Genomic DNA, 22,978 nt, shown 5'->3' with positions numbered 1-22,978 from the left:
AACAGAAATCTGACCATGTTAAGCAAGGGAGGGGTAGCTCAGTGGTTTGAGCATTGGCCTGCTAAACCCAGGGTTTGTGAGCTCAATCCTTGAGGGGGCTATTTGGGGATTGGTCCTGCTTTGAGCAGGGGGTTGGACTAGATGATCTCCTGAGGTCCCTTCCAACCTTAATTTATGATTGTATCCTCTGAGCCTGGGTTAGGATTTCTCATTAACTCTTTGGCTTTACCATTAGGGGGCAGACCTGGATCATATTGAAAGCAGAAGCGCTTCTTCCTGCATTTGACTGGAAGAAAGGACAGGAGATGGGGAGGATCACTTCATCCATTTAAAACAACGGGAGAACATAGGTCGGCAAAATTATTCACACACGGAAACTTTGGTAGATGGAATGTAGTTACGCCTTACAATCAGAGCTAGGATTGCCAACCCTCCAGGATTGTCCTGGAGTCTCCAGGAATTAAAGATGAATCTTTAATTAAAGATTGTCATGTGATGAAACCTCCAGGAATACCTCCAACAAAAATTGGCAACCCTAATCAGAGCATCTGCAATATAACAAATGTCTCCTCTTGCCCAGACCTGAGGAAAAGCTCTGTTGAAGCTCAAAAGTTTGTCTCTTCCACCAACAGGAGTTGGTCCAATAAAAGATATCTCACCCACCTTGTCTCTTGTCTGTGGTATGTAACCTATCATTTAAACCAGCTTCTGCCAGATGACTGGAGGATAGCTAATGTGACACCATTTTTTTTAAAAGGCTCCAGAGGCTATCCCAGCAATTACAGGCCAGTAAGCCTAACTTCATTTCCTGGCAAATTGGTTGAAACTATTGCAAAGAACAGACACATCGATGAACATGATTTGTTGAGGAAGAGCCATCATGGTTTTTGTAAAGGGAAACCATGCCTCACCAATCTACTAGAATCCCTTGAGGGGGATCAACAGACATGTGGACAAGGGTGATCCAGTGGATATAGCGTACTTAGATTTTCAGAAAGCCTTTAACAAGGTCCCTCACCAAAGGCTCTCAAGCAAAGTAAACTGTCATGGGATAAGAGGGAAGGGCCTCTCATGGATCAGTAACTGGGGTAGAAGGCAAGGTGTAGGAATAGTCAGTTTTCACAATGGAGAGAGGTAAATAGTGGTATCCCCCAAGGATCTGTACGGGGACCTGTGCTGTTCATCATATTCACAAATGATCTGGTAAAGTGAGGTGGCAAAACTTAACTATGTTCAGTAATTTGGTATCATCTTCAAGTCCAAAGCTGACTGAAGAGTTGCAAAGGGATCTCATGTGACATCTCCAGCAAAACAGACTGTGGCACAACAGCACATTTCACAACCACGACAGGGGTTTGGAAGACTTATTTGACCCCTTTTGCTGGATGCCTGACAGCTCACAAAGTTAACAGCTCTGCACAGTGCAAAGTGAGGGGAGGCTGCTCATTGTGGGAGCTCTAATGCACAGACTAGCTCCAGGAACAATCAATCCGTGGGGAACTTCTCTGAACAGGAGTATTTCATCCCTGATTGACTCTGCCCCCTCAGGAAATGAGTGAGGACAAATAGCAGGGGCCTGGAGCATTTATGTGTATTGAGAGCAATCGGGAGGGACTCACTTCCAAAACAAGTGTGTCTGACCCAGATACATTTCACACACACACACACACACACACACACACACACTCAATGTCTGAGCCGCCAGCTGAATACACCACTGGCCACTTGCTTGACGTCTGGGATGGAGAGGGTCTGTTACATTAAAAAGACACTACTCACTGTTCCCCCTTTGTTCCTTTCTGTGCTTTCCCCTTCATGGCACGGCACCGCTGACTCAGGCCAGGGTCACATGGATGCGATTAGAGGGTATTCAGCTGGACCAATGCCAGCTTGATATATCCAAGAAAGTAAAAGCACCGTTTCAGGGAAGAGGGGTCTTGCTTTGATTTGAGTGGAGGTACACTGCCTTCTTATATGTTATAGAAAATAATAATGCCAAGAGAGGTGCACTGGGGCAGTAGACAGCCTGTGGCTAGGACGGCCAGATGTCTTGGTTGAGAGGAATGGTTCTAGTCTGCCAACCCCTGCTGTGGAAACAGGTCCTGGTTCTCATAGACTCCATGGCCCTCTGGTCACCAGCTCACACCAACTGCCCTTCCTGTGCTTCTGTTTTGTATATCAGCACTTCCTACACCCATTCGGGCCACTTCTGAGCACTCTCTTACTACTGCCGCTTCTCAGCTGATTGCAGCAGGAACAGAATAATACTAATACTTAGCTCTTATATAGATCTTTTCATCTGTTCCTATTTTACAGATGGGGAAACTGAGGTAAAGTGAAGTGGCAAAGGTCATATAGCAGAGCTGGGAATAGAACTCATGAGTTGAAGTTCACTCCCCTAGTCACTAGGTCACAGTTTCAAAACCACAAGAGCTAAGAAGAGATGAGACAGGAGCAGAGCTTGAGAACGCCAAACTGCCCTAGAGAGGTAGGGATTGAGAGGAGACTCAGAGGTACGGAGTGAGCAGAAGACAAAGAATAATCATCATCCTTGGCATTTATATAGGAACACACAGAGAGGAGACAAAGGCAGAGAAAGCTTTCAAGAGTCAGAGGACATTATAGGGGCTGATCAAAAGCCCAAGAAGTCAGTGGAAAGACTGCCATTGACTTCAATGGGTTTGGGATCAAGTCCATGCAGAGAACATGGCGATAAAGAAAAAGAGCAGAGCTGGGCCTGGGGGAAACAGGCTAGAAACTTTAATTAAGGATCTGGAAGTTGGCAAAAACAAAGGAGGAGCTTGGGGTAAAGAATGCTTTCTTCCCCTCCTCCCTTTATGGTAATGGATTTTCATATGGGGAGGGAGGATTGATGGCTGAAGAGGGGAAGAGAGAAGGAAGGGCATCCTTCTCCCTCATATTTCAGTTGCCAAGCCCTCCCCTCCATGACAGGTGTCACTTTGGAAACCTGCTCCCTTACTCTGTAATGCTTCACTGGATGAGGAAGGTCTGTCTCTCTCACAGACATCTGACTTATCTACATAGGGAATCCCAAACAGCAGCTGGCAAAGGAATTTTGCATAGTAATGTCTGATAATCCTTCCTGAAAACATTCTGATAACAGCATTGATCTAAGCACAGGATCAGGCAAATGTTTCCATGAATCAAGTACACCAGTGACACTTGGGAAGGCCCTGGTTTTAGGTAAAGGCCGAGCCATGGGAAATGAAAATGTGGACTGCACACAGTATTGGGGTCTTACGTACAGGAAGGCCTGTGCTGGGATAATTCTATGCAGCAGGAATGCGTACTGGGTATCACAGTGTGTCAGTTCAAAGGGAGATCGGGAACCGTTACGTTTTCATCCAACTCGTCCCTCAGGGTTATGTGTTTCGAATGAGCCTGTTACACACAGTGTCAAGCTCTCCATTTTTAGAGCTCAAGAGAATGGCGTTGGCCAACGGAGAGGAACCTCCCAACTGTCCTGACTGTTCACAGCAATCCTGAGGGGGGTTGAGTTCAGTTATCAAAGGACAGTTTGTGTGCGTGTGGTGGGTCATCTCTATTACTCGCCAGCACGTCTCTCCTCACTTAGACCATGTCAAACAACATGCTGAAGCTGGGAGGAAGTCAGTGTTGGAAAGTCAAGGTGTGGGAGGGAATATGTTTTATTGGACCAACTTCTGCTGGTGAGAGAGACAAGCTTTTGAGCTGACACAGAATTCGTCGTCAGGGCTGGCCTGAAGAGGAGCTCTGTATAGGATGGAAAGCTTTCTTGGTCACAGCAGAAGTTGGTCCAATAAAAGATATTCCTTCCCACACCTTGACTTGCTAACATCCTGGGACCTACATGGCTACAACAACACTGCATACAAGTGGTAGAAAGTGTCACTGCTTGGGAGCTCTGTGTCTCCAGCAAAGTCAAATCAGTGCCAAGGCTGGTTTACATTCTCCAAACTGCAACATTCAGCTCTACCAGGGCCTGGGCTGGAGAAGGGAAAGATCTGAATTAGGATAAACCTCACCCACAACCTTTAGTGGAGTTGTACACAGACAAATACATTCAGTTCAATACAAAATCTGCAAACCTGAAATGGGAAAGAGGGAGACAGAGTGATGGGGAGGGAGGGAAGATGACGTGAGGAATAAGAAGGGATGGCAAGGTGAGGAGAGGATCCTTTATCGATCCTTTATTTCTGCAAAGCAGGAAAGAAGCTGTTCATCGGAGCGTACTTTTTGAGCAATGGCTGCTGATGATTTTTGTCTCCGTTAGGATTTTGTCAGGGAGGGATCAGAAAGCCCCAATTTCAGTAGCCCAGGAGCGGCAGAGTCTGGAAGTCCCACTTCGGTTGCCTGGCCCCTGGGGAGAAGCATTCAAAGCAGGAGGAACTGTGTAAGAAGCAGGTGGTACGGGAACTCCAGCAGAGGTGGAGGAGAGCAGGAACGTTGCAATCTGGCTGCTTCTAGAGGTGGCATCTCTCAGGGCACCACCCGGTGATGGCACACTGGACATGGCACCTGGGATTGTTGATCTCACTGTGGGTCTAGCCCTCCGGGATGAAGAGGCCATCCTATTGGAAAGGAAGTTTCGGCGGGCTGGCATGATGGCACTAGGAATTCGGCGAACGGGAGCTCTTCTCATGGTGGTACTTGGATAAGCCACGGGGGAAGCAGTCAAGACAGCTAGACCCGGGACAGCCTCCCTCCTGGGTATTAGTACTTGGTTGGCGGGGGCTGTGGAATTGTGGAGGAATGACCAGGGCCACATTTGAAAGGGCAGAAGGGAAGTGGCTATGGGCGAAGGCTCCATTTCAGCAACGTAATTATTCAGGTGGGAGAGGAGTCGTAGCCGGATAGGATCAGCACCGTTTTGTCCCTCAAGGATACCAAGGTATCTGACAACTTCAGTGAGGCATTCACGGAAGCCGATACTCCTGTAATCCACAGCCAGGGCACGGGCATCTAAGAACCCTGTGAAAAAAAAGACAGATAAAGCATCATGTCCACCAAGAGCACAGGCATCTGATAGCACTACCCATTTTAATGTAATTGTGTATTTGACCTGAGGACTTTGCCGCCCCATGATATTATTGAAGCAAATAGCCAAGTATGCTTGAAAAAAGAATGTGACTTTACATGAATAAGACTAGCATCTGCAGTTACTCTAGCTAGGATAAAATGATCAGGGCCATCAATGTTCTTGGTTCAGGGCATAAACTGATCACCAGCTGGGATCAGGAAGTAATTTCCTTTGGATTCTGTCACTGGCTGTTACTGGAGGCAATACTCTGGGTGTCTTCCGGGATGGCCATTCCTAGAACAGCAGGTTGTGGGGTTTCTACTTCTCAATGGACAGCTTAATAGCCCCTCCCTGTGTTTCGAGACAACTGTTTGACTCTGTTACTCAGATTTTATTTAACCAGATGTCCAACTGAAGGACATAAGACAGTCTCAGACCCAAGACTATTGTCTCTAGAGGGCCCAAAGCCTTGGATTGTGGAGACAATCAGTGAGGTATGTGGCAAAGCTCCGACCTTGCCCCCGTGGGTCCTGCACTCCTAGGCGGTTTACGCTAGCCTCAGTGGCTCACTGTGACCCTCCACGTAGCCCTTCTCTCTCTAGGGCCAGGGTTACAGTCTACTGAGCCCTTTTCATCATAGGCTGCAAGGAGGTTGGGGAGAGAACTCCCACAGTCTCTGTTGTCCCTGGGGGAATATTTCAGAACAGTTTAGCCTCCTGTCCTGACAGGGACCTGACTTCCCCTCCCAGGAGCTGTTCCTGTAGTGGTAGGTTGGGAGGAACTCTGGGTTCCAGCCCAGGGACCCTAATGGCAGCAGCTGTTGGCAGCCGACCTTTCACTGCCAGAGTTGCTACATTTCCCTGGGCCACTTCCCCACAGCTCTCCTGCTTCTCCCTTCTTCACCCTTACCGACGGTTTGAGGGTGTCTTCATTAACTAGCCTTTCAGCCGCACTTCCTCTCCTCTGGCTCCCTGGCTCTCCTCTGCCTGACTGGAGTGAGCCCTTTTTATAGTATCAGCGGGGCCTTAATTAGAGTCAGGTGGTCACATTAGCTTAATGGCCTCACCTGACTCTTTGCAGGTTAATTAGAACCAGGTGTTCTCATTAGCCTGGAGCAGCCCCTGCTCTGGTCAGTCAGGGAACAGAAACCTGTTAATCCAGTGGCCAGTATATCTGCCTTCTGCTGTACCCAACTGGCCGGGTCTATCACAGGTACAATAAAACTACCAATTGTTCCTTCGGTCTCTTTCCTTCCTGGACTTCCCGAGAGGATGGGCAATAAACCAGAGAACGCCACCAGCATGGACAAAGTACTGAACCCCTTCACATTTTGGGGACCCTGTTGACAACATGTTTCAGCCTTGCAGCATAGCCATGCTGAGTATTTAAACAATCTTCCTAGACCATGATGTAACTCTGCTAAAGTCCACAGTCTGGTCCCATCTCCCCAGCGAGACAGAACTGTGTTTTAGCCGAGTCAGAGGATTACTGTGTTGAAACTGAGATCCCCGCCAGAGTCGCTGGGCAAGCGGAGAATGGAAACTTTGCTCCTGCGGAGGATGTGTATCCCCTTGGGTTTTACAAACTGTTAGTTGGCGGGGGGGGGGGGAGTCATGTTTCTATGCAGAGTCACTAACCAGACTCCAGGCAGTGCCAGGAAACATATCCCGATGGGATGCGGAGGAGGCAGACTTGGGTTTGGAAGCCAGGTCCATGGGCGAGCATGACTAAGTGTGTAGCCTTGCCCGGGTCTGTGTGCGGAGCTGTCGCTGTTCTGGGAGTTGGCTGCCTTTTCTGTGGTTACACAAGACATGCCGTGTGGCACACCTCAGTCTGCCAAGGCCTACATGTGAGATCCTGACCCATATGCAGGAGCACAAATAGTAGCACAGGAAGTGGAAAGCCTCCCCATGGGAGAGCCGCTTCCTTTCAAAAGCAAACACAAATATTTTCTATAACCTTAGTATTAATGATTTCTGGAGTAAACAACGGGACGCTGCTCTCGGAGCCAAGGGTGAATTTTCCTCCCCTCAGAAGAAATCCTGTCCCCCTGGGGGTCAGTGGGAGGTTTGCCGTTGCTTTCAATACAGCCAAGATTTCACCCTCAATACACACGTTTACAGAAGCAGTTCTCACCTGTTCCTCCAGTGGCATGAAGCATTTTTAAATGGTCCACTGTCATTTGCAGGATCTCTGCCTTCTCCAGCTTGGAGGAGCCCTGTGTATTGAAAGCAGGGAGGGGCAGAGAAAAAGAGACTATCAATCCACCATTTTAAAATCTAGGTTTCCATCTCATTAAGGGAGCCAGCTTCAAGGGGGCCTGAACTTTCCAGAAATGGGCAGATGAACAGATTCAGGGTTTGGATTCAGACTCATCTCGAATCAAGTGGTAAGGAAAATGGATCTTCCCTCAAAAGATACTGTGAAGCAAACTGAAAATCCCCATTTCCATTCATCCCTGCTGCTGCAAAATGTCTTTTATCCTCCATAAGATTTCCTGGAAGATTTATTACCACCCTATTTTACCACCTACTTATCCTCTGGGGTGATAATAATTTAGAGCGTTTATAAGGTTTTCAATCTTGAAGAATCCTAAAAGGATCTACAGACTGTAGTTAACAATTACCCATCAGTGAAATGCAGCCACCTCTGGGGTGGAATGCAGCAGTCGTTGTGCGCCATTGACATTGCGTTACACTTTTAAGCTGGGCCAATGAAGAATAATATCTCCAAATGTAGTTGCAGAAGGAATTTAGGAAAACAGAATGGCATTACCCAAGTTACAATTTGAGCATGACTCTTGGATTTAACACCCCAACTGGGAAACGTACCCTGAGAGGTTTGGGACCTTTAGACAAACAGGGGACAAAAAGAAGCAACAATCACATATGCCGGACACGTGGCTTGGATTTCAGGAGATCTTTTCACAGTGAATGGGCAGGACCTTGTTTTTAGATCTCATACAAAAGACAGCAACTGCTTCAGCATTAGGGCAGCATTGACGACAGAGAGAAGAATGCTCCCTACTCCATCTCCAGCATCTTTCTACAGCACCAGCTGGTGCTCTTCAGATTTTCCATCCAAGCACTGACCACTGTCCAAACCCTGCTCAGCTAATGGGAGCTAATTAAATTAACGCCTAATGTGGAATTGCTGTAAAAGCAAGATACCCCCCAACCATTGAACCACAACCCTGCTTTGGACTGCCTGAAGGTAATTTACTCTGCTGATACGACCCCTCTATGTATGTTTGTTCATAAGCACCAGAAGGTCTTTCCTTTAACATAAGAACATCCCTAGTAGGTCAGACCAAGGGTCCATCTAGCCCAGTGTCCTGTCTTCCGACAGTGGCCAGTGCCAGGTGCCCCAGAGGGAATGAACAGAACAGGAAATCAGCAAGTGATCCATCCTCTGTCACCCATTCCCAGCTTCTGGCAAACAGAGGCGAGGGACACCATTGCCTTTCTTAAAACGGTAGGAAATGGTCACGTCTAACATTCTGCACGTACCTGCTTCTCAAAGGCAGTAGGGACTAAACGCCTCAGTTCAGACAGGCTGCTGTTAATACGGTCCCGGCGCCGCTTCTCAATGATCTACGAAAGAATTCCATTCAGGGGAGCGTAGCTGGGCCCCGTAGCCCCTAATCATTTTTAGACTTCTCCTTCCCATTTCTAGAATGCCTTCCATCTAGGGATCTCAAATTCTTTAACAAGCATTGGTTAATGGAGCCTCATAGCCCTCCATGGGGTAAGATTGTCCCTCATTTTTAATATCCCCTTTAATATCTACAGTTTTAGATTTTAATCAAATGAAATAAATCAGTGTTACCAATGGAGAAACTGAGGCACGGGGTGTGTGTTAAATGACTTGCCCAACAACACTTGGGGTGGGAGCCCAACCCAGAGGGAGGATAAAAGGGCCCAACAAACCCCAGTTGCCGCTGAGGACGAGTTCCCCAGTGAAGGCAGGGTGGAGAACGGTTGTTGGGCTACCTTCAGAGGAGCCTGTCACAAGGCCCATCACAGGGGACACGCTCGATATAGGGCAGCATCATGCAGCCCTACGGAGATTCCAGCCAGTGCGGTGGTCCAGGGGGGCAGCTCAGGGAGGATGCTGTGACTTAGACAGGCCACCAAAGCTAAGTTATGCCTGGAGCCTCTCCAGCCCCCAGAAGAGCCCATCCCTGGTGTTGTAGCGTTGGAAACAGAAGCCAGCAGCCCAGGATCGTCTTTCCTATACTGTTCTAACACTGCTTCCCCCTTGGGATATGGAGCTCACCCTCGTTAACAACACAGATCCATGAGACAGAAGGGTTAAAACGGTCCATTTCTTTGCTGAAATATAGCTTACTCAGTAATGGGCGTTAAAAACCTAACAGCTTTCACATGTCCTCAATCTGTGCGTGCCACTGACGGGCACAATATGGCTGTTAGATTTTGTAGCATAAATGCTACTCACCCCTCTCCGCTTCTTCCTGGCTTGTATCTGAGATGTGGTGGTGGGAGAAACAGCCCTGGATACTTGGCTGTATAGAAAGAAGAAGGAAAAAAAGGGAGGGGGGAGGTGTTTCAGATGCTGTCTGTTTGTTCACCACACACACAGACTTTACACCCACTCACCACATGTGATTTCCCATGTGCAAGGGAGTTTTGAGATTTTTGTACCATTTTAAGCACAGTCTACTTAGAGCTAAGTAAAGCGGGAGGTGGCAGGGGGAGCTGGGCAGGTCTTAGGATCTCTCCTCCCTGAAAATGCCCATCAGATTGTGAGAGATTTCTGGCAGGCTAGGAGGCATAATCGTCTTTTGGTATCAGAATAGCCAGCGTCTTCCTGACTTGTTGAAAAAGCAAAGATCTGATTTTTAGAGTCCCCGTTTTACTCTGTTCATGAGGATTTCAGATCTTTTATAAACCCGCAGCACTTGATACCGTCATTATGATAATGGACCCACAACTGCCACTGACATAAGTAGGAAGTCAGGGAACTCACGCCTCAGGATCAGGCCTGGGGACAGCATTTCTGTGGTTGATCAGGGCTTTCCTGGATAATTATTTCCCTGAGAAGAACACTTCTTGCAGCTGCATGTTTGCTTCTCCTGCGACAGACATAAAGTTATCCCAGATTCCCCAGGGCAGTATCTGGTTACACAGCAAACAGCTGAAAGGTAAACTTCTAAATGGACAAAACCAGTTGCTCCCCATAATTAGAGGGACTGGAGCACCGTGGAGATGGAGCTCAGCTGTGAAGGCGGAAGTAGGTGGGAAATGCCTCTTGTTATATTACTCCGCACAGTGATCATTGCCTGCCAATAGACAGTCCCTGAAGGCGCTGCTGTTCTGTCCTCCCCAACCGGATGTCACAAGAAAAATGAGATCTAGAAAGGGAAAAGCTGGGGGAGAATGCTCTTCAGCGCTTTCATCTGCCAGGACCCAAAGGTGAGACAAAAGACCCAAAGTAACGGTGCAGGAAGCACAATACGAGGGGAGGTCAAATCTTTCATATAAACCACATTTTCCTCATCTCAGAGTCACCATTCTGCTGTCTAATGCAGGAGAATGAATGCAGGATAAGAGCAGCTTTGCATGGGAACATAGGGACGTTTGGATTTCAAAGGAAGGACCTCCTTTATAGGGACAGCCAATTAGAAGATGGGGGACTTCACGGACGTGGAACCCATGTGTATGTTTGACCGAGAGAAGCTACAAAAGTCCTCTGCTTGAATGATTTCTCCTGGTCCTTGGGAGACTTTCCTCTCAACCGCAGCTCCTGAAACTGACCAACTGCTGGACTGTTTCTGCCTCTTGAGAAATTTGAAGCAAAGATGATAAAATCTAAACACAGTTTATAACATTCTCCAGTACAGACGTCCCGAGGGACCTGAAGAGCAAATAAGAATTATAAGTCTGGAAAGGGGGTTGGGTTCACTCCGCCAAACCGCAATATTTTTCACTTTGACAGAGCATTTTAATAGCAGAACCCGTTAAATAAGTCTCTGTAGGCAGAGTGTGTGCTGCACAGCAGGGCAAACCCTAGAATAAGCATGGTGCATTAAAAGTACCTTTTGTTAGGCACAAGGTAAGGGGTTTCCAGAAGTTGTTTCACTATAATTCTTCTTCTTCCATATGGCAAAAGACGTGATTAGCAACATTCAAATAACCAAGTCCAGATTAGTGAGCCGGGGCAAGATGGCAACCTCCACATGGTGCATCTGTTACATGTTATTGATTAACACAATGAATGTCGTCAAAAGGCTACTGAACATGGATTTGTTGATCTCTCAGTATGAGCAGCAATGTTTCACATAAATCACCCACAATGACAAACTCTTACCTTGAGTATGTCTCATATACCCCGTATATTTGTAGCCTTTCCACACCTGCTGTGTGTTTTCCCTGTGTGTATGTGTCTACTGTGTTTGTGTGTGTGCATGGTGAGAAGGTGTACAGGGGAGAGCGTGTGCATGTGCTCACAGCAAGGAATATTTACTATTATTTGTACTGTTGTATGTGGGATTATGTGTGTCTATATGGTACAGGGATGTGATTTGATGTGCAGTATGGGTGTGTAGTGTATGTGTCCAATAGAACTCACTAACAGTCAGTTTGAATACAATGACCGTCCATTTGTAGGAAAATAAAAAGTCCCATTTTGTTTGAATGCATTGCTCTTTGCCGGACGGATGGATCTGGCTTACTTCAAAAGGGTTTCTTCCATTCGACTGACACATATGAGGAACTTAAGGACATTTGGTCTAAGTTCCCGGAGAACTATGATTGATACGTTTCTTGTTGTCTGGCTTTGTCATTTGTGGCGTTATTCAGCTGGCTTTTTAATAAACAAAAATAATCATTTTCGCATCTGTACCAAGGCTCAGCTGAGGATCTCTGCCATTTACAAACATGTGTTAATTATGCTTCACAACCCCGGCAGCTTATCCCCAAAGTCACACAGCAAATCAGCGGTGGAACTGGGAATTAAATCCAAAACTCCCAATTTACTGTCCCAAATTACTCCAAGCTCTAGCCAACACTCCTTACTTGGAGGAGTTTCTCTTTGCCTGTTACTTTTCTTACATTAGCACATTACTTAGGTTGTAAACTCTTCAGGGCAGGAACTGTCTTTTCATTACATGCTAGGTGCTGTACAAACACAATGGGGCCCCCACACACCACCCATAGTATGATAAATAATATAGCAACCATAATGGTATGTTTTACATCTTGCTTTGGAAATACATATTTTCAGTTGCAACAGAGATCAAACCCATCTCTATGGTTGTTCACTGACATAAATCATTGAGACGGTTCTCCTACATACTGTCCATCAGTGTGTGTTAGACAGAATGGGGTATTGTGCTGTATAGATCGGTGATGTGATATATTACATGTGCGTTGGGAGGGTGGATTATATACAGATACACTCCAGGGTTGTATTACTGCTGTATGCATGTGTGCTATGTGTTTGTATAACGCCACAGTGTATTATGTGTTGGGTAAATTGATGCAGTGTAACACTGAGTACTAATATCAGCAAGTACTAATGTTCTCTAGGGCTTAATTCTGTGAAAGCCTGAGCATATCCTGCTGAGGCACCTAGCAAGAGACGCGCACAGAAGGAGGCCACGGGTGATTTCTGTATTCAGGATATCAAGCAGTGAAGGGCTTATTTCTCCGGGTGCACTGGGGGATACTGGGCAATAGACATGAGTGTCCAGAAGCAACCAACGGACAGGATAGAGAAGAAAACAAGAGTTCTTCATACATTCCTCTGTCTGTGTCTGCACTGACAGTGCCTGGGCTACTGGCAAACAGAGGACACAGCATGGGAACAGCAGCGGCAAGACTCCCTCAACATACAGAACTGCAGTGATCGGGGACCTTGCAAAGAATGAAAATAGCACCGTAGAGGGGGAAATCACATAGGGCCAGCTGCTTCCCTTTAACCCTCTTACCAAGCTGCAGGGTGCTCGAGCCTGACAGGAGCCCAGAAGCTGAAACTCGGCTAACTGGACAGGTAATGCCCATTGCTAACCTTGTTTCGTTTGTACAGTGTAAAAAACTCTTACATGGGAAAACCACAAACCCTCCCCCATTCAATAAAGAGCAAATGAACCTTGGCATAACGGGGCAATGAGTGCATTATGAATCCACGGACAGCGTGGCTAGTACAGGACAAACTCACTCAGCCAAAACCAGTCCAGTGGCACCTTAACGACTAACAGATTTGTGGGTGTTTTACCCACGAAAGCTTATGCCCAAATAAATCTGTTAATCTTTAAGGTGCCACTGGCCTCCTTGTTGTTTTTGTGGCTACAGACTAAGACGGCTGCCCCCTGATATTTGTCACTCACCCAAAATTCTTTGGGAAGTTTCAGATAAACAGCGCTGCAGAGGATAGAGACTCGCACTTGCATTAGGGGAACATACCTAGCTGTCTCTTGGGCGCTAGGAGCTCCAGTTAAAGAAAGTTAGATTATTCCTTTCCTTTAGCCATGATGGGAGAGCGGGAAACCAGCTGCATTAGCCAGTTTGGCATTTCCTCCAAGGCTGGCAGTTCACTATCCCTTCGCCGGGGGCTGGGCTGAGTTTCTGTCCCTTTGCTTTTCAGCTGTGAGGTTTGTGGTGAGGATTAACCCTGGTCATTAGCCCTTTCCAGCCCCAGAGCCCGTCTCCAATCATCCTCACCCCCCTCCTTGGCCATTCTGGGAGTAGCCCAAATTTGCAGCAGGGGTTCACCCCGTGGCCCCAAGTGGGTGGCATGGCTGAGAGGGGAGCTCCCAGTGCCTGGCTCTGGAGCTGCTGGAAGGACCCTGCTGGGCTCTAAACCCACCTCCCCCGGTGCAAAGGTGCTGGAACTAGGGGTGTGGCTGCCCCCGCCCCCCCAAGTAGCTTCCATCAGATCCAGGGTTCACAGTTTGGTGCAAGGGCTCTCAGCCCCCGCCCCCGCGCAAATTGCTCCAGCCTCCCCTGCCCCAGTGCGCCCTGACCCCCATGCCAGCTGCCCCCCACCCCGCACGGCCCCCTTACCTGTATTCCTCCTCTTTGCCCACGTCTATGGTCCCGTCCGACTCGAAGCCCGACCAGGTCTCCTCGCTCAGTCGCTTCATCCTCCGAGACAGCGGCGGGCAGGCAGCCTCCTCTGCACCCTCCCCGCACCTGGGGCTGTATGTGGGGGAGGCTGTTCCGCACGTGGGGGCGAGCGGGGGTGTATGGGGGGGGGTGTCCCGCACCTTCCCCGCACGGGGAGGCGATCGGGGGTCTATGGGGAGGTTAGAGGCTCCCCCGCACGTGTATGGGGGGAGTCTGTCCCGCACCCTCCCCGCACTCGTGGGGGGTCTATGGGGGTCGTGGGAGGGGGGGTTGGGAGCTGTCCCACCCTGGCCGGGCGCGGTGCGATCGATCCTGTCTCCGCGGCCCTGCTCCCCTTCTGGCTCCAGGAAGGGAAGAGACCCCCCGGGCTGGGAAGAGGAAATCGCCCCCCGACGCCTGCGGGCAGCTCCTCCGCCCGCTCCCTCCAGCCCCGTCTCCGTCTGCTCGGAGTGAGGGATCGCTCGGCTGCTCCGGCTTTCCCAGGTTCCCACTCCCCTCCCCGCCCCCGCCTTCCCGGCCCAGGAGCAGCCCGTGTGAACCGACCCGGGCGCCCCCCTCCTCGCCTCGGTGATTGGTCCCCGGCGCGGTTTAAAGGGGCCAGTGACCTCACTGGCAACAGAAACCCGTGGGAAAGCGATGGGCCTGATAAAGCCCTGGCTTGTTGCAGGGAAAAATCAACATCCCGCCCCACACGCAGAGCCGCCGGCGGGGCTCCAGCGGGGCCAGAGCCCTGGGATTCAGATGCAAACCAGCTTGGCCTCAGCGCTGGGCCGTTTTCAAAGGGCTGCGTGGATCAGTCAATGGGCAGAGGCTGGGCCGGTGCTTTCAGCCCTGATCGGGTCATTAGAACCGCCACCCTGGGTCAGAGCAAAGATCCGCCCAGCCCAGTGTCCCGTCTTCCCACAGTGGCCAGTGCCAGGTGCCCCAGAGGCAATGAACAGAGCAGGGAATCACCCAGCCCTCCCTCAGGTCAGGTGCCCAGTGCCCCAGCAGAGACACTCCTAACCCCACCTACCTGCAATGCAGGTCAGGGATCGTTCCCAGCCCGCTCTCCCTGGGCCTTGGCTTGTGGCTCTTCCTTTGTGACAGCGGGGACCAGATCCTCAGAAGCAGGGCTGGTGCAACCATTTAGGCGGTCGCCTAGGGCGCTGGGATTTGGGGGGGCACCATTTTCTTCGGCAGCGACCGCGGCAGCTGGATCTTTGGCCACCCCGGTCACCGCTGGCATTTAGGTGGAGGGAGCTGGGGCAGGGGGGCGCGGGGAGGACCGCCTGCAGCAAGTAAGGGGGGAGCGGCACGCAGGGAACTCCCCAGCTCACCCCTGCTCCGCGCATGAGCACGATCACAAGCACCCCAAGGCTGCTTCACTTCTCCCGCCTCCCAGGCTTGCGGTGCCAATCAGCTTAGGTGCCGCAAGCCTGGGAGGCAGGAGAAGTGAAGCAGCCACGGCCTGCTCGGGGTGCTTGTGCTCGTGCTCATGCACGGAGCAGGGGTGAGCTGGGGCGGGGGGGTGCCTCAGGGTGGAGGGTGGGAGCTGCCGTGGGGGAGGGCGCCTCAGGGCGGGGGCGCGGGGGGGAGCGCAAGGTGGAAGTTGCGCCTAGGGCGCGAAACATCCTTGCACCGGCCCTGCTCAGAAGTATGTAGGTTCCTACTTTCCATTGCCATCACTGGGCGTTAAGAGCCTAGCCTAGCCTACCCTTTTGTATCCTCTTGTGAAAAATCACAGGCCCCTGTGACAAATGGCTTTTTCATCTCTCCTTGGCCACCTCACCTGCACTCTGCCCCCTACCTCTGTGTATTCTGACCTCTCAAATCCTTGAGCAACTTCCAAGCAGCTGCTCTTAAAGCAAAGGAACCTGACAACTAATTTCTTCCCTGCAAATGGGGCCTTTCCCCCAGAATTACCCACCCTACATCTCAGATCAGTGTCACATTCCATAGAGCTGGGTGGGGGATTATTTTCCCGCCTCGTGGAAGGTTTTGATATTTTGAAAACTGTTCCCATCCTGAGTTGTGACCTAAAGTCAAAATCGCACACTTTTTTTCTCGCACACTGGGAGAAAAAATGGTTTGAGTCAATCGAACTGTTTTGCCTCAAAAATTTTGAACTGGTGTGTTTTCAGTTTTCACACCTTTTTTTTTAAAACTATGTTTTAGCTTAAATTTGAAACCAATAAACTGTTTCAAACTGGAAAGCCAGACTTCTTCATTCTAAAAATGTCGAAATGAAACATGTCAACACAATTAAAACCCCCCCTTTTTTTTTAGTAGAACAATACATTGAAACTGACCTGCAAAAAGCTCCATTTTTGATGATTTGGCCTTTTCTGATGAAAAACTATTTTATGAAAAAATTCCCAACCAGCTCCATTCAGGACTGAACAGATTTAAGGTTTGGTATCCCATGAACCATTAAAACGAGGAACCAGGGCTTCATTCCAACAGAGAGGAGCTGGGATTCTCCACTCTCCAACGGGATATAGTATTTGTTTCTAGCCATGATAAATTGTGAGGTATTGGCCCTTAAAAGCATGACATGATTTACAGAAAAGCTCTTTTAATGGCGTTTCTAGTTATACATTCTCTCTCTCTCTCTCAGGCTGGGGCTTTTAGACTCATGATACTGAAGCACTTGGATTTATATGCAGAAGGATATGAAAAATAGTGCACCAAACTTTTAAAACTCTCCAAACCAGGCTGTATATAAAAGGCATGTCATAAACAGAATAAAGGAGGGTGTGCTGTCATATAAAGGCTCCCTTGCCACTTTTTTGGGTCCATCTGCAGAGCTCACTCATGATTTACTCACTCCCAAGTAATGACGTAATGGCAAAAGAAAATGTTAGTCACCAGCGGTTGGAACAATTTGCAGCCCACTCACTCCTAGGAGTATCAGCCCAAGGATGGATATTGTGTTACTGCTTTGAACGCTAGTTCAATTACTGTCGTCTACATGGCGATCCCATGGCTAATTAGGTTAATCCCAGGATATACACGGGAATCTGTCTCACGCCCTGCTTTCTATTTCAATGCGCTAGAGAGATAGGTTGGGTTATTTCAGCACCCTTGTTCATTCAGTCCTGCATCCATCCGCTCCCTGTTCCACAAAGTGCGTCCCAACCTGCCCTGGAGGGCCCCTCTTCTGGGTAAGAAGGAAATTTACCCTCCACGCTCATTTATTCCTGGGCCTTCTCTAAGCATCATTATCTGGGTTCAACCGTAGAGTCATTGGCAAGATGGTCTTCTAGGGTTACTCTTCATTATGGATGGAGCAGAAGCCATGAAACTCACTTCTCTTGTAATCAGATCCATAGTCTAGTCTAGCCTGTGCTCCTGGAGAGTAATTTATAATCACTCCTGCTAAATCGCTGGGGATTGGTCGAGTGATCCGAGCCACCCCGGGATTAGCTGCTCTGGAGAACAGCAGAAACAGATACTGTGCAGAGCCCACTCACGGCTCCGTTCAATAGAGACTGCAGGGAAAGATTAAGGGGAATTAGCTGTAGGTTGCGGGGGTGCAGGTGTAAATAACTATTGTTCCTTTGTCTGGCTAGGGAGTGTGTGTAAACGTACACACCAGACACATGGAGAAATCAGTGAGGGCTCTGAGGTGAAACCCTCATTTTGCTGCCCACTCCCGGTGTTTTCTTTTGTGCTGTTTGGAGCCGGGCTGGGTAAGATTCCCACCAAGGCTAAGAAGAGAACAGAAATCTGGCTTCTCATACTGTTCCTCACCTAGGGGGCTAAGCATCTACTGGCTCAAAATGGCTTTTAAATGGCTAGCTCGAGTCACTAAATCATGAAAAATGTCTCTGACCACTACTGACCTGCTCTTAGCCATCACTATAGGGGCCTGCCACCCCTTTGCCTGCAGTAGGGTGTATTCGAGGAACGCAAGCTCCTGGAGTTCCCCGTGTCTCTAGAAGAGAAGTGGATTTGTGAGAAGCTCGTTCCCACGTTCAGCAGCAGGACCGTAGACAAAAGGAGATCAGCGCAGCTCATTACCGAGCTCTTAGAACGCCGTACGCCAGCAGAATAGAAGATTAGTCAGAGCTTCCAGCAACCCACCAGACAAGAAACTCAGTCACCAAGGCAATGAGTTTTCCTGGCTCATTCCCACTCTAGTCAAACTTTTGAACTTTCAGGTATGGGAGCAGCTTCCCCTGATGTTTTGAGGAACTTCTCCTTCCTACACGCTCTTCCGTCTCCAGTGACTTTCCTCATTTCATAACCTATCCCAGGTGTTTCTAGAGTGCCCATCACCATATGTGCCACTCCCTCCCCCAGCTGTGTGACAATTTCCCATGTGTATTGGCTCACCGAGGCCACCCTTGAGGGTCACCATCTCAAAAGAAAGCCTGGTTTTAATAGTCCATCAAGACCACAATAGACGTGACCTCACAGGGGAAGGGAGACCAGCGTTAGAATTGCTCATGAAAAACCCACACCTTTAGTGGGCTTAATGTCTCAGGGAACTGGCCATGGAATCCGGAGCCATTCACCACTATCTCTAGTGCAAATCCGGATGAAGTGGGCAGTGACAGTCAGTGCCATCCAAGGACTGTTTGTTGCCCAAGGTGAAACAAGTTGTTGATGGTAAGTTCAGTCTCTAGGGGATGGGTAGCATCAGCATAGGCTCTACCCATCAATCAACCGGCTCTAAATGCTGAAGAACGAATAAGCCACCAAGGCTCATGTCCTCTCTTTGCTGTCGAGGACCCTGTGGATAAATGATTCCACTCCCCAGGACTTTTCAAGCTGGCATTTTTCACTGGCACTACAATTAAACCAGCCACTGCTTTGGGATTCCTGCCTCTCCTCCCCTCCCATTCAGCTCTGGGAAATGTCCCCCGAGAGCTGCCAGCTGTGAAAAGCGGCAGCAGCTGGAATGTGGGAGTGAGGGCAGAACTGATGGAAATAAAGCAGTGGTAGGCAGAGCATATCTGTTACCTTCTGGTGACCCGACACCTCCAGTTTAACCCCCTACGTGCCTGGAATACCCTGTCCACATATCTTCTGTCAACATCAACTCCTAACCTCAGGTTCCACCAGGGACTGCCAGATCAACAGCTGTAATGTCAAGAGTGGGGGCCTCGCAGGGGTATTTGGGACAGGATTCCTGGCTGCAAACATGGCATCACGGTGGGGAAACTTTCTTATTCCATGCTATTTGTGTGCTGGGGCTAAACAGAGGCCTTCATAGGAGCTGAGGGAAACATCCAGGCTATTAGATGATTTTTGAATGGAAGTTTTCTTGAATGGACAAAATTTAATCTCTGTGTTTGGTCAGGTCTGGGACACTGTCAGAGGGAGATTGCGTACAGTGACACAGATCCAGGGGTGCTCAAAATGTGAAACTCCCCCGGCCCACAAACCGACACAATATGGAGAAGGCACAGGAAACTGTCAGAGACAGACAAGGGAGAAAATGAAATCCCCTAAGACACCCGTGCACAAGATCACTTTCCCAAGGTGAATGCTTACCGGGCTCTGTGGCTGCACAGCGCACAGCAGAAGTGATTGTCGCCATTCTCCGTTCGGCACGGCTGCGTTGTCACGTTGTGTGCATGTGTCCTGGCAGGTAGCACCCGTGGCTGGGTCTGGCTTCTGAGCACATCCCTGCTGCTAGCATCACCAGTCAGGCCGATCAGCCCACTATAGGAAGTGTGAAGCTGCACCTGTCAGGCTCTCACCTCCTGGCATGCTGGGACAGCATGGAAGGGTCTGTTATCATGGTACAGGGGAGAGGAATTCTGCCTGATAAGATAGCGCTCGCCCCTCAGAGCCAGCACCCAGAGCCTGTCTCGAACCCACTTCAAAGTGTCTGTCACCAGTACTGGCCCAAACTGCCTGACATGGAGCTGCTGGCAGCTGTCACTGCACCTCGCAGCTGAGGTGTAATACAAGACAGAACAGTGGGATGAGCCCAGCGCTCCACCGCAAACTGTCTACAGAGGCAGTGTGGCCTAGTGGATAGCTGACTGGGACTCAGGAGGACCTGGTTTCTAGTCCCAGCTCAGCCACTGTCCTGCTGGGTGACCTTAGGTGAGTCACTTTGCCTCAGTTTCCCTAGCTGTTAGATTGGGGTAATGATACTGACCTCCTCAGTAAAGTGCTCTGAGGTCTGATGAAAACTGCTAGCTATTATTAATTATTATTATTATAGGAAAGATCCCCATTATTAGCGTTACAGTAGCATCCGAGGCCCCAGACGAGATCAGGGCCCTTAGTGAGCTGAGAGCATTGAGCAAACAGTCCCTGCCCCAAGGAACTTACTGGGTGGAAATGGGGCTGCCCCTCCCTCACCCGTGAAACATGCCCAGCAGTAGTGATGGGCCTCAGGGGCACCCTGGAGGGCAGCGGGATAAGGAGTTTCCAGGGGAAAATGAGTCCCCGGCGAGCAGGATGGGCTCTGCTGCCTGGCTCCGGGGAGGCTGTACTGGAGATCACTGGTTCGAATGCCAGCAGGGTGTCTATTAGCGCCATGCCAGTGCTACTGCAACAGTGGCAGTGTGAAGAAAAAGGTTGAGTGTAGACAAGGCCTAGGCACCCCTCTGGGGCCAGTCCTGAGGGGCTCCAGAGAACACAATGCCAGAACGTGAAAGTTTGCCCTGAACCTGCCTTTCCTACCTCGGCCCCAAAATACCAACCCTCCAAAAGGGATGGTTCCCTCCTCCCCACCCAAGTGATAATTCTCCAGCCCCCTCTCCTGAGCTGTGGGAGAGCTCAGCCTAGTAGACAGTTCCACCGCTTGCGTCCATAAATCTTGCGAGTAGGCAAACACAAACAGACGCTATCCCACCCCAGATGGAACGCATCAATCCCAGAGCCTTTCTTCTCCGACCACTTCAAACTGTCGTTTCTTCTGAAGCCACAAGAAGGCCCACTTTGTAAAGCAAATTCGTAAACATCAACTTAGCTTGAACGGCAAACAAAGGGGCTGGGACTGTTTTTAATTACTGGGTTTTTAAAAGGGCTGTATTCGGTTAATTACTTTCAGTTGTAAAACATTCTGCTGCCTCCAGCCCTGATCCTAGTTGCGTTGCTGATGGCCAGTTGGTGTTGGAAAGGTAACGAGGGCACGTGCATTTACCGGGTGTGAACGTGAGCACCCATGTATTTTATCGACCACATCCTCCCTGAAATACGACAGCCCAAGCTTTTCAGAAGTGACTAGCGATTTGGGGCGTGCAGGGGTGTTGGAAAAATGTGTATAGTAGGGGGTTCCGAGAGCCACTGAACAAAACTGTAAACCCTGGATGTGATGGAAACCACTTCAAGCTGGGGGGCGGGGGCTGCTACACCCCCAGCATCCCTGCGGGCATCTCAGTTTCCTTTAGATCCCAAGATGAGTGCTCAGCAAACGGAACCTCAGCTGAGCACCCAGAATGTCTAAACACTTTTGAACGTCTTGGCCACAACATTAGACTATATGCTACTTGGGTCAGGGACTGTCTTCTTGTTCCATGTTTCTACAGCATCTAGCCCTGTGGAGGCCTGGGCCGGGAGTGGGGCTCTTACACGCTATGATAATATATAATCATATGCATTCCTGGTCCAGAGGACACCGAAGTGACACTCTTGTCACAGTCAGAGCTTGGATCAATACTACCCCCCCGGGGCACATGATTTACGAGGAGTGGCTAAGGGAACTGGGGTTATTTAGTCTGTAGAAGAGAAGAGTGAGGGGGGATTTGATAGCAGCCTTCAACTACCTAAAGGGAGCTTCCAAAGAGGACGGAGCTCGGCTGTTCTTAGTGGTGGCAGATGACAGAACAAGGAGCAATGGTCTCAAGTTGCAGTGGAGGAGGTCTAGGTTGGATATTAGGAAACACTTTTTCACTAGGAGGGTGGTGAAGCACTGGAATGGGTTACCTAGGGAGGTGGTGGAATCTCCATCCTTAGAGGTTTTTAAGGTCAGGCTTGACAAAGCCCTGGCTGGGATGATTTAGTTGGGATTGGTCCTGCTTTGAGCACAGGGTTGGACTAGATACCTCCTGAGGTCCCTTCCAACCCTGATATTCTACGATACCCAATACCGTAGTAACTCTATTACTGCAGCACTTGGAAAGGAATTAAGTGTGTGGGGGTGACTTTGTGCATTCATGACGTTTGCATACAGCACCGATTCTAATTGCATCACTGAGGGGTCAAAGCCAGCTGGGAAGACCAAGCCTGTGCAAGTCTCTGGGATGAGAGGAGGGTTAAAGATAATGAGCCTGCAAAGAGCCATGAAAGGCATCGTTAACAGAAACACCAACAGCCGGGAGCTGCTGAATGATCACGCTGAGTACCGTAGCGTTGTCCCAGCACCTGGCTCATACGGCAGGGGGAAAGAGAATAGGAGAAAGTCCCAGAAGCAGAGCCAACTCCCACTGAAATCCCGGGGACTCTTTCCCTTGACTTGCATAGGAATTGGAGTGGGCTTGATGGGATGAAAGGAGAGAAAGGGCTAGAGAGCCCTTGGGGACCCCAAGCAATGAAGCCACCAGAGGCCCCCAAAAGCTTGGGGGGTCTCACCGCTGCAACGAGGGGGTGGGGAATGCAAACCGGGAGTCGTGGAGGGGGCGTCACCAAGCAAGGTCCATAGTGTGGGCTCCAGCGCCGGGAGAGGTGGAGACGGGTTTCATTAGCAGAGATCACTGCGTGTTGGAGGGGGGAGGGGGGGCACCCCGTAACTGACGTGAGGTGGCTTCTTTCCAGAGCTCTCACATACCTGCCAGCAGGCTTCCCCCTGAAGCAGAGAGACCTTCCGTTTCCTCAGGGCATGGTGCACCCGCAACTTGGGCCTGGCCAGCGACTCCAGCTCTCCATAAGGAACGAGGGGATAGGGCCTTCCCCCCCCATTTAAATTAATACTTTCCAGACG

At 49.7% G+C, this 22,978-nt stretch overlaps 1 protein-coding gene across 1 annotated transcript; it reads right to left on the bottom strand.

Annotated features, from left to right (window-relative positions):
* Positions 1–2,743: 2,743 nt before the first annotated feature.
* On the bottom strand, positions 2,744–14,587 carry HEYL (hes related family bHLH transcription factor with YRPW motif like). Its single transcript, XM_044997976.1, has 5 exons — positions 14,047–14,587; positions 9,479–9,545; positions 8,530–8,613; positions 7,157–7,238; positions 2,744–4,971 (listed from the first exon to the last, which is right to left on the bottom strand). The coding sequence occupies exons 1-5, from the start codon at positions 14,124–14,126 to the stop codon at positions 4,292–4,294; spliced, it is 993 nt and encodes a 330-aa protein (XP_044853911.1). The 5' UTR covers positions 14,127–14,587; the 3' UTR covers positions 2,744–4,291.
* Between the last annotated feature and the right edge of the window lie 8,391 nt (positions 14,588–22,978).

This window comes from Mauremys mutica, chromosome 23 (genome assembly GCF_020497125.1).
Source record: "Mauremys mutica isolate MM-2020 ecotype Southern chromosome 23, ASM2049712v1, whole genome shotgun sequence".
Classification (NCBI taxonomy): domain Eukaryota; kingdom Metazoa; phylum Chordata; order Testudines; family Geoemydidae; genus Mauremys; species Mauremys mutica.
The sequence above is the reverse complement of the archived record's forward strand: the minus strand, read 5'-3'. Positions and strand labels throughout refer to the sequence as shown.